At 37.9% G+C, this 12,984-nt stretch overlaps 1 protein-coding gene across 9 annotated transcripts in view; it reads left to right on the plus strand.

Moving 5' to 3' along the window:
• The window catches only part of msi2a (musashi RNA-binding protein 2a), a 264,611-nt gene that overhangs the window by 68,327 nt on the left and 183,300 nt on the right, over positions 1-12,984 (plus strand). Inside the window, exon 1 of one of the 9 annotated variants that reach the window (XM_067433030.1) lies at positions 5,200-5,365. The exons of the other annotated variants lie outside the window; for them this stretch is intronic. Coding sequence (XP_067289131.1) covers positions 5,234-5,365 — 132 coding nt within the window. The 5' untranslated portion in view covers positions 5,200-5,233. Of the gene's footprint in view, positions 1-5,199; positions 5,366-12,984 lie in introns of those variants that run through there. 9 annotated transcript variants of the gene reach the window in all.

The following is a 12,984-nucleotide window of genomic DNA, read 5'->3' on the forward strand; positions in this document are numbered from 1 at the left end:
ACAAGCATACATTTAAAGGGTAGACTACTTCAGAGCTGGGAAGATAAATCTTAAAGGGTTACTTCAGCGATTAGCATATGGCTTTGTATCAGTAGAGACCTTGGAGTATATTCAAATTGTGCTTTCCCCTCTCATATCCCCCTGAGACAAGAGATTTATGCATTTTATTTCTTGAAAAATTCCTCCTATGATGCAAATTGATGATATTTTTTATTTTTAAAAAATTGACGCCTGCAAAGGCATGAACTGAAACACGCCAGACTGAATCCGCGTTGTGAATGTATGCCGCGAGTGTAGTCGCGATTACCTCAGCTCTCATCACGAGAGCTCAGCTCATGTGTCTCACTCCTGCAGTTAGTGCTCAGTGCTGTGATACTCGTGCGGTGACTCACTCATTATATTGAACAGACACGTTCAGTTTTTAATTGTAGTGTCTTCTCTAACTCAGTCACTGTAATCCAGTAGGTGGCTTTGGGAATGGCCTCACAGGGTAGCGAAGCATTCTGGGAATTGTAGTCTTTCATCCCCATGAGACAAAAATACATTTTCTGTCTTTTCTCAGTCTAGAAGACACCAAATTAAAAAATAATTTCACATTTCTATTACATTGATGACCCAGTTTAAATACAGATTCATCTTCCCAGCGCTGAAGTACCCCTTTAATTTAAACTGGGTCGTTAATGTAGTAGAAATGTGAAATTATTTTTGAATTTGGTGCTTTCTAGGCTGAAATGAGACAAAATGTATTTTTGTCTCATGGGGATGAAAGACTACAATTCCCAGAATGCTTCGCTGCCCTGTGAGGCCACTACCAAGGCCACCGCTACTGAATCACTATGACTGGATCACTTTCCCCACCGTGTTCATTTTCACAAAATCAATTCAGTTAGAGAACAGACACTACAAAAAACTGAACGTCTCTCTTCAATATAATGTGATTTAGCTGCTGAGGGAGTGTCAAAGCACTAATGCTGCAGGAGTCAGATTACATTCATCGTGATGAATGAGCTGAATAAGCTCTCGTGATGAGAGCTGAGGTAAAATGCGCATACAGCGCGTGTTCAGTCTGGCGCGTTTTCAGTTCATGCCTTTGGAATTAAGGAATTAATTTGAGAAGTTGAAACACTTACTTTGCTCCACCAGCCGCACTGTTTACATGAATGCCCAACGCTATCTCTCAACCAATTCGTACTAATTCATACGAGTGAATCTAATTTGTACAAATTTGTACGACCTCACTCGTACGAATTCGTACGATTTGTCTAAACCCACGTGATGGGTAGGTTTAGGGGCGGGGTCAGGGGTAGGTTATTCGTATGAAATTCATACCATGAATTTGGTAACTGGTAAAATATGTACGAATTAGCAAAAATCGTATGAATCCGTACGAGTGAGGTCGTATCAATTCGTACAAATTAGCCACCTCGTAAAATTAGTATGAATTGCTGTGAGATCGGGTTGGAATGCCTGCAGCTGCGAGCTGAGATCTCCCATCCCTTTCTCTTGGTTGATAACATGCAGAAATAGCTCCCTCTGCTGGCTGTAGTCTTTAGCCTCTGGCCAAAAATTGCTCCGATGTGCCCTTCATTTGAATATACTCCAGGGTTTCTACTGATACAAAGCCATATGCTAATCGCTGAAGTAACCCTTTAAACATTTTGTGTGGTCATAAGCAGAAATGACGACAGTTTCTTTTTTTGTTTTTGTTGCTTGTTTGGCATATTGATATGTTTTCCAATTCATTCTAATTTAGTAAATATGTTAAATAAATATATTTTTATTGCAGTAATTGTTATGCATGTGTTATTTCAGTGCCACATTATCCTTCAGAAATCACTCTAATATGCTGATTTGATATTCAATTATCAATGTTGGAAACATTGCTGCTTTAATATTTTTTGGAACCTGTGATAATTTTTTGAAGATTCATTGATTTGAAAAAAAAAGTTAAACAACATTTATTCAAAATTAAAAAATAAAATAAATTTAACACATCCTTGCTGAATAAAAGTATAAATTTTATAAATTTTAATTGTATTAAAAAAAAAGAAAAACAAATATTGACCCCAAACTTTTGAACGGTAGTGTATGTTACAAAAGATGATTTATTTAAAATAAATGGTGTTTTTTTAAACTTTATATTCACCAAATAATCCTGAAAAAATGGTTATATCAGGTTATAAAAATATTAAGCAGCACAACTGTTTCCAACATTGATAATAAATTAGTATATTAGAAGAATAAAGAATAAAGGATCATGCGACTCTGAAGACTGGAGTAATGATGCAGAATATTCAGCTTTGCATCAGAGAACTATATAAATAATATTAAAATATAAAACCATTCTTTTCAATTGTAATATTTCCCATCATTGTTGTTGTTATTATTATTATTATTATTTATTTTTTTTTAACTTTTTTTTGTTACAATATATTTTTGATCAAATGTGCATGTTATGGAGGAATGCACAGTGCATGCATAATGTGTGGCCTAAATAGTCCTGCAGTAACTAGTGTATTGTGTGCAAATTGTGTTTTGCGCAATGTGTAGGGTAGAAATTCAACTGAAATTGCATTCAATCTGGTTGTTTTTACCAAGGTTATGCTGAAAGATTACTACATTGAATTAGTGCTGCAACGACGCGTCGACGTCATCGATGACGTCGACTACGGAAATACGTCGACGTTCGTGAAATGCGTCGACGCGTCGTGTCAGGCGTTCATCTCGCGTAATGTTGGCTTCTGCTTCTGGTTCTATCACAAAAACCTAGACCGCGAATATCAAAAGTATGGGAATACTTTAAACAGAGGCCAAACAGTGTTTCCCACACATAGACTAATTTGTGGCGGACTGCCACATAATCAATAACGGCCGCCACATTCGTCATTCATTCATTTTTACGCTATTTAATAGACGCACGCATATTCGTTTAGCTCTCTCCGCCCTTTTGCGCGTCTCTTACTCACTCACACACACACACACACACACACACACGTTGCATTCGACCGTAAAACAAGTTTTATTGCATGTTGGCGCATTTAGACATAGCTTTTAAAACCAGAGCAGTTGAATAACAGAGTTGCGACACGCATTCATCACGCGGCTAACAAACCAGCGCGGTGTCAATCAATACAGACCACTGTTTCCCAACCGGGATCCCGAGCAAAAGTTGCGGGGACGCACTTACACTTCGGTTCATCTCACACCTGATGACGCATCTTTAACATGGGTTGTAACTTGAAAATAATGCTGTATGTATGTTTCTGTCGATGGATAACGTTACACGTGCTGACTCCTCAGGTATACACTACAACAACAGCGATAATAAAAGAAAAACGTGGGCAAAACGATCTCTCTTAGTACATTTTATAAAACGCATGCGAGTGCTGCCGTACGTCCGAATATGAGCAGTCATTTTCACCGTCATCACCCCCGTGTAACGAGTCCCGTGTTAGCCAGGAGACTCGAATGAGAAGATCTGTCTTTGTGCACTCGTCCCAAAGCGCGCAAATATTGAGTTATCTTTCAAATCCTGTGCTTAAACGGACAAACTCACAAAAAGTATGTCAAAATGTCATAGCCTACTCTATGCCTTAAGTGAACTTACAGAAAATACGACGACTATCCGTGGGTCTTAAAGGGGCAGTAGCATTCACTGCTGTCTGTTTAATGTCAAACAAAAGATAAAGACATCACTCACTGCTCCTGACTGAATAGCTTTTGTAAGTTTAATAAGGATTATTTTTTTAATTTTATACAGTTAAATGTGTGGTTATTTTACTTTGATTACTTCATTCCATTTCTCTACCTAAAAACTAATGTTGGACCTACCTGAAAAGCATTGTTTATTTTGTTCTCATCTTTGCTCAATAGTATTTATTTGTGCTGCTGCTTCTATTTAAGTTATCTGTTCTTATTTTCTTTATTTTCATTTGACAGTAGTCCTTTTCCCCCTGAACATAGCAAATACCGAACTGTACTGAAACGTGAACCTAAAACCGTGATACAAAGCAAACTGTGAGCAGTCTGTACTGTTACACCTCTAGTGTAACTTATGTGAGGGGGTGCCACAGAATTGTGAAAAATTTCAAAGGGTAAAAAAATTAATCGTTAGATTAGTCGACTAATCGAAAAAATAATCGTTAGATTAGTCGGCAGAAAAAATAATCGTTAGTTGCAGCTCTACATTGAATACATTCCCTTGTTAACCTACAATTTCCAGTTTATTCCTGTTAATTCTAATACATTCCCGTTAATTCCCTTTGGAAAGTTTTCAGCCTTGAAAATTCACAGAAGAGAGTCACTCTCTTGCTCATTGTTTAAAACAAAAACAAAGCAGAAGCTTTCAGATTTTGTTGAATCTAAATAATGCTGGAAGATGAGAAAATTGTGCAAGTTACATGAGGAATTCTACCCAAGGGTCAAGAAGTCAGACAGTCGACATGTCTTAAATACTGACATTAACACAAAGGCATATGTTATGGATAAATGTGTTTTTTGTTTTGGTCTTAAATTAACTTTTGCTGCATATATGTCTTTATATTGGAGAAAACAAATCACAAAAGTAGAAAAAAAAGCATAAAGCATGATAAGTTAAATGTCATAAAGCATGATAAGTGCAATTTAAATAAATAATTCCTCTTTCTATAAATATCCACAGTATTGTATATTCTAATATTCACTTTCCTTTCGGAAAAATGCAGAATGTTTTACTTTTGGACGATCATTAAAATTTTGCTGTTTTGGTGTTCCTGTGGTCTACTGCAGTCTGGCCCAATGCTGGCACTTTTTCAAAATGACTGGCTGTTTTGGGAACAGAATGAAAAAAAACTCCATTCGGGAGCCTTTTCTGGAATTCTGAATTACGTCACTACTTTGAAAACACTTCTTTTTATCATAATGTTGGGAAATTCAGTTAGTTTGATAGACAACATTGCAAATAACAAGGCTTATCAGCAGAGTGATTTGATTATTTGTACTGTGAGTCATTTATTCTTCATGAGGTCAGTTGTGCACAGTAAGACCAGGGATATTTATTTAAAGTTGAATGGGTCAATGTTGATTGCATGCTGTCTTTAAAATAAATATTCAGAAAATATTTAAAACCCAGATGGCTGTTCTTCTGCTTGTGTGGAATCATTTCCACGTGATTCAGCGCTTGAGTTCTCGTGATCTGGCAGATTTGGAGGGTCTGTGAGTCTGCTCATTGGCCCCTGTTTAAAAGCTGGCGGTGATGAGGTTACGGGAGTCGTACAGGGTTGCGGTACAGAAGAGAGCTGATCTGAACCCAGCAGCTGTGAAGGTGCTCTACAGAGCGCAGGGCAGAGCTGCAGGATGGCAGTGCCAGCTTGGTGCCCAGTCATCTGTGAGTCCAACCTCTCTCTCTCTCTCTCTCTCTCTCTCTCTCTCTCTCTCTCTCTCTCTCTCTCTCTCTCTCTCTCTCTCTCTCTCTCTCTCTCTCTCTCTCTCTCTCTCTCTCTCTCTCTCTCTCTCTCTCTCTCTCTCTCGTGACTCAGCGGGACACTGGGTGCAGGGAGAGAGAGGAAGAACTGCAGTATTACATTTGAGGTCATTTTTGTTAAACTCTAACATCTCCCAAGCGCAAATGCCTAAATTCAGCCTGAGGCTATCAATTCATAATCATGAAATTAGTATTCCTCGATAGCAATGAGAAATCCTTCTGGATTTTGCCAAAACCCTTTTTTTTCCCCTCACAATTCTTAATAATGTCAATATTTTTGAGGTTGGTATTGTAATGTAATTAGTGGTTGACTGTTATAGGTTTTTAATGGCCAATACTGATGCCTAGAGAGATTGTGTGTGCTTAGCAAGGCTTTATTTGATCAAACATACAGTAAAAACAGCAATACATTTATGAAATAATATTATTATTGTTTAAAATAACTGCTTTCTATTTTACTTTATTTTAAATAGTAATTTATTCCTGTGATGTAAAGCAGAATTTTCAGCATTACTCCATTCTTCAGTGTCACATGATACTACTGAACTCATGATAACATGCTGCTTAAGAAGCACTTTTTCTTATCAATGTTAAAACAATTGTGAACACTTAATATTTTGGCAGAAACCATGATTGTTTCAAGATGCTTTGAATAAGTACAAATGAACAGCATTTATTTAAAATGGAAATATTTTTTAACATTATTAATTTGATAATTTTAATGCATCCCTGCTGAATGAAAGTTTTATTTCTTTCAAAACTAAATCTTTCTGACCCCAAACATTTGAATAGTAGTTACATTGTCTTACGGTATTAGTTAAATGTCATTGTGGTGTTCTTTTAAATATGATGCATCTGGTGTGAGATCCTTGCCTTTAAATTTTAAATTACTTTTTTGTATGGTTTTTTTTCCTTCTTATTTGTCATGCATATTAAGGAATCCATTGCAATTTTTTTTTAAAACATTACAAAATGGAGTCTTCAAGCAGTGAGGATAATTTAGTTGCATCTTCTTAAAAAGAGAAAAGAAAGAGGAATTATTGGGTCCATCCAATCCTGAGATTGCGTAGAGAGGAAGGAGAGTTCCACCTCCTTAGCTGCGAGATTATCCCAAGTTTAACCAAGTTCAGTTCAATACTGGAGCCACATATTAAAAACCTTGTTAATCATACAGTGCTTTGTGCTGCCAGATGAAGTTGATCAACTTCTCAGACGTCATTCTGGATTTTGGCGTTTGCTTGTACAGTGGCTCTGAGTTGTTAAAACACCTCAAAATTATTGTTAGAGTTGCGAAAACCCGATCCAATTTTTTGAATGACTGACTAAGTTTTGGAGACGGTGTGTAAAAATGATTGACCGGCTGTGTGTACTGATCACTCAGAACTGTTAGGGAAAGTCAATAAACTCAGGGATACGCTGTGATCGTCTGATTCATCAAGGTACTGTTGAAAGTTTGTGTTGAAGGATGAGTGAAAACATTTGTTTTGCCGTGTGTTTAAATGTGTTGAAGTATGGGTTAACTGATCTCGATAGATGTTCTCTGTCAATCAAACATTTGAGCTCAGTGTCTCTACCTCTCACTTTGCTTTGCATCAATTACTAAGCAGTAATTAAGGTTCCTTTTTTTGTTCAGGAAAACTCTGAAAAGAACATTTGAAGTAACCATAATTAGAGAATGCTCAAAAGTTGCTCTTTAAGCTCGGGAGACATAAAGGAAAGAAAACCAAGAACTACACTTTCCCTTAGCTGTTTCTCCAGAAGTTTCTTAGGAGAATGCAAAGTAGATGCAAAAACCTCACCCACAAATATAAATTCTGTCTCACCAGTTGGTTTCACCTTCGTTGACACAATTTTCATTCAACTTTAAGTGGCAAGCTACCTGAATCTATGACTTTTTAGTGCAGCCCCTAGAGAAGACAACTCTAAAACAAAAGCAAATTCTCCATTGAATGCCATTTCTGTCTTGGAGAAGCTATTAGAGGTATTCATAGATGCCACCTACGTCACTACCAAATAGAACGATCTCGCCCAGTGGCAGCCCGAACTGTCTATTTTGAAAGAGAGAGATATACCTGGAGAAAATTTCTATTTTAGGCTCAGATCCTTATTTGTTACCCCCAGTTTTCTTTTGTCCATTATTAAATATAATATATCTGGTACATAACTCCTCCCCATACAGTGGAGATCGCTTGAAGTCTTTCAAGAGTACCAATGCATATCAATATGCTGTGGCTTACAACATGTCAGCGGGAAAGTTTTCGGCTCTTATTATTCTCTCATGCAGTTACAAATGCAGCGTTTTGACTGAACCTCTTCTACTTCTCCTGCATGTGATATATGAGAACACATTTTTATAACTTTCTGGGTCTTAAAAGAGTCTGCGAGTTTGCGTTTTTGTCACCTATCACACATGCGCACTTCAGAAAGCCGACAGAAAGCAGGTTAATGCGTTTACATGCCGCGCAAAATTGGAAACTTTGGATTAATTGAAACGTCAAACATCAGATAATTTCAATCAAACGCTTGAGCTCATAAACGCACGACAGTATAAAGCCTCCAAAGAGAACATACCAAAGTTCATCCATTCATTCAGAAACATACTGGGGCGGCAGTGGCTCAGTGGTTCATGTAGGTTGTCTACAAACCAGAAGGTTGGTGGTTCAATCCCCGGTTCCACCTGACCAAGTGTCGAAGTGTCCATGAGCAAGACACCTAACCCCAGCTGCTCCCGACGAGCTGGATGGCGCCTTACATGGCTGACATCGCCGTCGGTGTATGAATGGGTGAATGTGAGACAAAAATGTAAAGCGCTTTGGATAAAAGCGCTATATAAATGCAGTCCAGTCCTTTTACATACAATATCTCCCTTTATGATAGTACAGGAAATAGGCTATGAAATAATATTTATTATCTAACAGTTTGTTCTTCATAAAATAATAAAATACCAGTTCGGGGTTCCTCTTTCTGCTGTTGTTGCAGCCAACTGCACATCATATTGCAGGCGTTACTGAGACCGTTGGTCGTAAAGATGGCGGCGCAAAGCTACAGTGACATCATGTGACCCGAAAGAATAAAAGAGATCTCGGTTTTTCTTTCTTATGAGGAAGTTTATTTTGCAGAAATTATCCTGACAGAGCTCTCACTCTCTTTTTCACTGTCTGAGAGTATTTTTAGTCAAGCTGCCACTGATAACACAAGAGTTATCACTCTGTGACACCAGTGACACACTTACAGTTTCTATGTGGCATTTTCACATTTCCTGTGGATATTAATTTTTCATAGGAAGCTCACCTAATGCGCAGATGTCAGCATCATGTTCATAAATGTGAGCAGGTCTCTCTGTTGATCTTCAGGGTGTTTAACTGAAGGAATATTACTGAGCTGTTTGTGTGGACACTTCCTCCCTATATTCATTCATAAAAACTGTTCATGTGAAAGCCAGAACGGAGACAATGACTGAAGTTCACACCACACTGGCTTGTTTTTATAAAGAAGGCATAGCAGAAGCATCTCATATACACTTTAATTTTAAACTGGAAGGATGTGTTGAATTACCACAAATGCTTTAAAATTTCCTCTGTGTGTGTGTGCTGATCTGGTGTCAGGGGCGGGTGGATGTCTCACCCTGTAATCACCGTTGGGAAAGTGAGAGCCGCTGTGGATCGCTGATGGCTACGGCCACATTCTAATCACTCCTTTTTGAAAATGAACAGAAGGCAGAAAAGCCGAGGGAGAAAGTGCTCTGATTGGGAGCAGGATGAAGAAAAGCTCCTCACAGGAAAGAGGTCTGCTTGAACGGATCCCCTCTGGTTCAAGTGGCCTTGTTCGAGAGACGAAGCCAAAGTCAGACAACTGTAATCAGCTGTCCACAAATACTGTCATTCACTAAATCAGGGGCCATGGAGGATAAGAGAGTATGTGCGTGTGTGAGAGGGGCTCTCATTCTTGTCATGGAGGAACCATGTGTGTGTGTGTGTGTCTGTCAGAGAGGCTTTTCAGAGTGTATTTTCAGCTCTGGCTCTACTGCAAAACTTGGATGTAAGAGCTTATGAATTGGTTCTCTCCCTTTTTAAATACACCATTTTAATGTGAAATGTGTCATTTTACAGAACAAAAATGGTAAAATAAATACTTTTATTACTTTAAAGCTTTAAATGGTAGGTTTTAGGTTGGAACCCATATCTGATCCAAGAGCAAAACACCAGGGCCACTTTCTTTGTTACTTTAAGGGATGGTCCACCCAGAAATAATTTACTCACCCTCATGGTTTCCAAACCAAATGCATTTCTTCTGCAGAACACAAAATATATAGAACAATGGGAACTAAAGAACATTGGAGCCCATTGACTTCCATTGTTATGAGGTTTGTTGACGTGACATGGCATTTTCATTGTCACACAAGATACAAATGAATATAGTGGTTAGTATTGTCATAATTTAAAATACAGAAAATGGTAAAAGATTTCTTTGCCTTACTTGGACCTGTTGTTATAAAAACTGCTGCCTTAAGAATAAAAAAAATTGAGATAAATCTCAAAATTGTACTGTGGTTTGACTGTCTCAAGTATGGTTCAATAAATTAAAAAAGCATACAAATGTTAATAAATACCTCAGGCATAATTTAAGAAGTGTCTATTTCAGTAAATGACAATAATTTTTTTTCTTCCATATATTTCTAAAAGCATAGGATCTTCATAAATTTTGTCATCAGGTGTGAGACCACATTGGGCAATTCCAGTCACAAGTTTAATTAGTTAAAGGACCCCATTCAAGGTCATGTTAATTAGAATCTCTTGAAGCATCGAAAATACATTTTGGTCCAAAAATAACAAAAACTACAACTTTATGAAGCATTGTCTTCTCTTCCGTGTTTGTTTTCAAACCTCAAATAAAGATTCAAACGGTAATGAATCAACTTGATTCATGATTTGGATCGCGCGTCAAACTGCTGAAATCACGTGACATTGGCGATCCGAATCATGAATCAATAAGTTGATTCATAACCGTTTGAATCTTTATTTGAGGTTTGAAAACAAACGCAGAAGACAATGCTGAATAAAGTCGTAGTTTTTGTTATTTTTGGACCAAAATGTATTTTCGATGCTTCAAGAGATTCTAATGAACTAACTGATGTCACATATGGACTACTTTGATGATGTTTTTATTCCCTTTCTGGACATGGACAGTATAGTGTGCATACACTTGCATATGCTCTCGGACTAAATATAAAATATCTTAAACTGTGTTCCGAAGATGAACGGAGGTCTTACGGGTGTGGAACAACATTAGGGTGACATAAATTTCATTTTTGGGTGAACTAACCCTTTAAATCTGTCACCCAATAGGACACTTTTCAGTGAAAATAATAAAAAAACAGTGAAAGAATTGACAAAGTTAGCGATTCCTTATATTTTCTCAAACTTCACACTTGCATAAAAATATGCATTTTTTTCTTACACACACACACACACACACACACACACACACACACACACACACACACACACACACTTGCAAAACCAGTTTTGAAGAAAAAAAGGCATATTTTTATGCAAGTGTGCAGTTTGATGTTTTTTTTTCAAGTTTTTTTCATGGGTAGTTCTTATTTGTCAACTACCCATGAACAAAAAGAAATTTAAGAGAATTTTGAGAAACATTTCTCTAAATATCTTTGTTCCACAGAAGAAAGCCCAATTAAAATTACCATTTTAGGGTGTACTATCCCTTTTAAGGAACTTATTCTTTACCATTTAACCTCTTTAGAGGTATTTTTTTCCCCCTGTAGTTGCAATGTTGGTCATTAATCTTTAAAATCCTTTAACTAACTGTTCTAACCCTCTAAAACTGTCTGTTTAAAAAAGAAATGACCTCAATGTTAGATATCAAGCTCTTTATTTCAAATGAGACTTGGTATCGTTTTACATATGGCCCCTTTAATATGCCGCTTTTATATGCTGATGTCGTGTTCTGTAATGTGACTTAAAATCTGCCAGCAAAAAAGACGCCATTCCGGTCCAATTTAATCTATTCTATCGAGTTTAGAGATTCTAACGAGTGAAAGATGTTCTTGAGAAACAGCCATGACTCTGCGACAGATCTCACACACTCAGACAAACTGCTGCAGAGAGAAGGAGAGAGAGGAGACCGTGTCCTTCTGGGAGCCAGAGAGAGGTCATTCAGTGTCTGAGTGTGTCCTCGTCCATGCTGTTGGATTCTCCTTGAGCGTTACTGCTCTAAAACACCAGCAGGTGTGCGAGCAGATTGGTGGGAAAGTTACTCTTCTCTTCCATTTCTCCGGCTCCTCCCTGGAGCCCGTCGTCAGTGTTTCCTGCCTATTCGAGCTGAGCTGGGAATACATCTTCATAACTCAGATCTCATTTTAATAAGTGACAGAAGCAGATTCTGCGCAAATAATCAGCGACGACCTCATATTATAGAAAGTCTGTCCCTATATGTGCCAAATAGAAACATCACTCCGCTCTCAGGCAGAAAACAACACTCTGATACCCGTGTTTTAGGTTTTTACTCGGAATAATGCGAGTTGTATAACATGCAAGCTCACTTTATTCTCGTTTCACTGTCTTTTACCGTGCTGTCTGTCTCTCTTCTCCAGGAGGATTTAGGCAGTTGTCGGGTTATCACCACAGAGAAAGCAGGGGAGAAAGTAATTGCGTTGTTGCAGTTCTTGTAGAAATCCCATCAGCCCTGTGGGCAGGCCTGTCACAGAGCATAAAGAGCTGGCTAAAAACTTAAACATCTACAGACAGGGCAGCAGCAGCGGCGGCAGGCAGGGAAACGCCTCTCGCTGAGAGCCATGGTGTCACAGGAAGCAGATGAAACGACTGCTGGTAGTGCAGGAACAGGGCTAGCTGCTGTTTCCATTAGCTAGATCTGTGCTGATAAGAACAGGGACGCTGGTAAATATCCAGGATGAATGACCTTGATTACCCCAGAAAGCCTGCCGGGTGGAGGTGCTCTTGTTTTTAGGCACTGATCTCCGGCCACTGGCTTGATTTGCATCCTGAATGAGTGTCGCATACAAGCTCCTGGTGCTGATGCAAATAGACAGGTAGATAGACGATCACATCTCTCCTTTACACCCCTATAAGTGAACTTCAACATCACTCTTGATTAGGGGTGTAACGATATATCATTATACGATTATAATATATTATAATATACCATTATAACGATATACGATTTAAACTATATGATTCCTGATATACAGTTGTTTTATACAAGGCTCAACTTACTGTAGTAGGCCTATTTATAAGGTATAATTCACCCAAACATAAATGTACAAATGCACCACAAACTTCCAAACACAAATGAAGATATTCTTTATGAAACCTGAGGGATTTCTGTCCCTCCATTTTTAAAGTCCATTCCTCTCAAACTTAAAAGATCCAAAAAATGTCATAAAGGCATGTAAAAATAACTAATCGAGTGTCTAATCTTAATCCAAGTCCTCTGAAGAGACACAATGATTTTATATGATGAAAAGATTTACCAAAACGAGCATA

Source organism: Pseudorasbora parva, chromosome 23 (genome assembly GCF_024679245.1).
Source record: "Pseudorasbora parva isolate DD20220531a chromosome 23, ASM2467924v1, whole genome shotgun sequence".
Classification (NCBI taxonomy): Eukaryota; Metazoa; Chordata; class Actinopteri; order Cypriniformes; family Gobionidae; genus Pseudorasbora; species Pseudorasbora parva.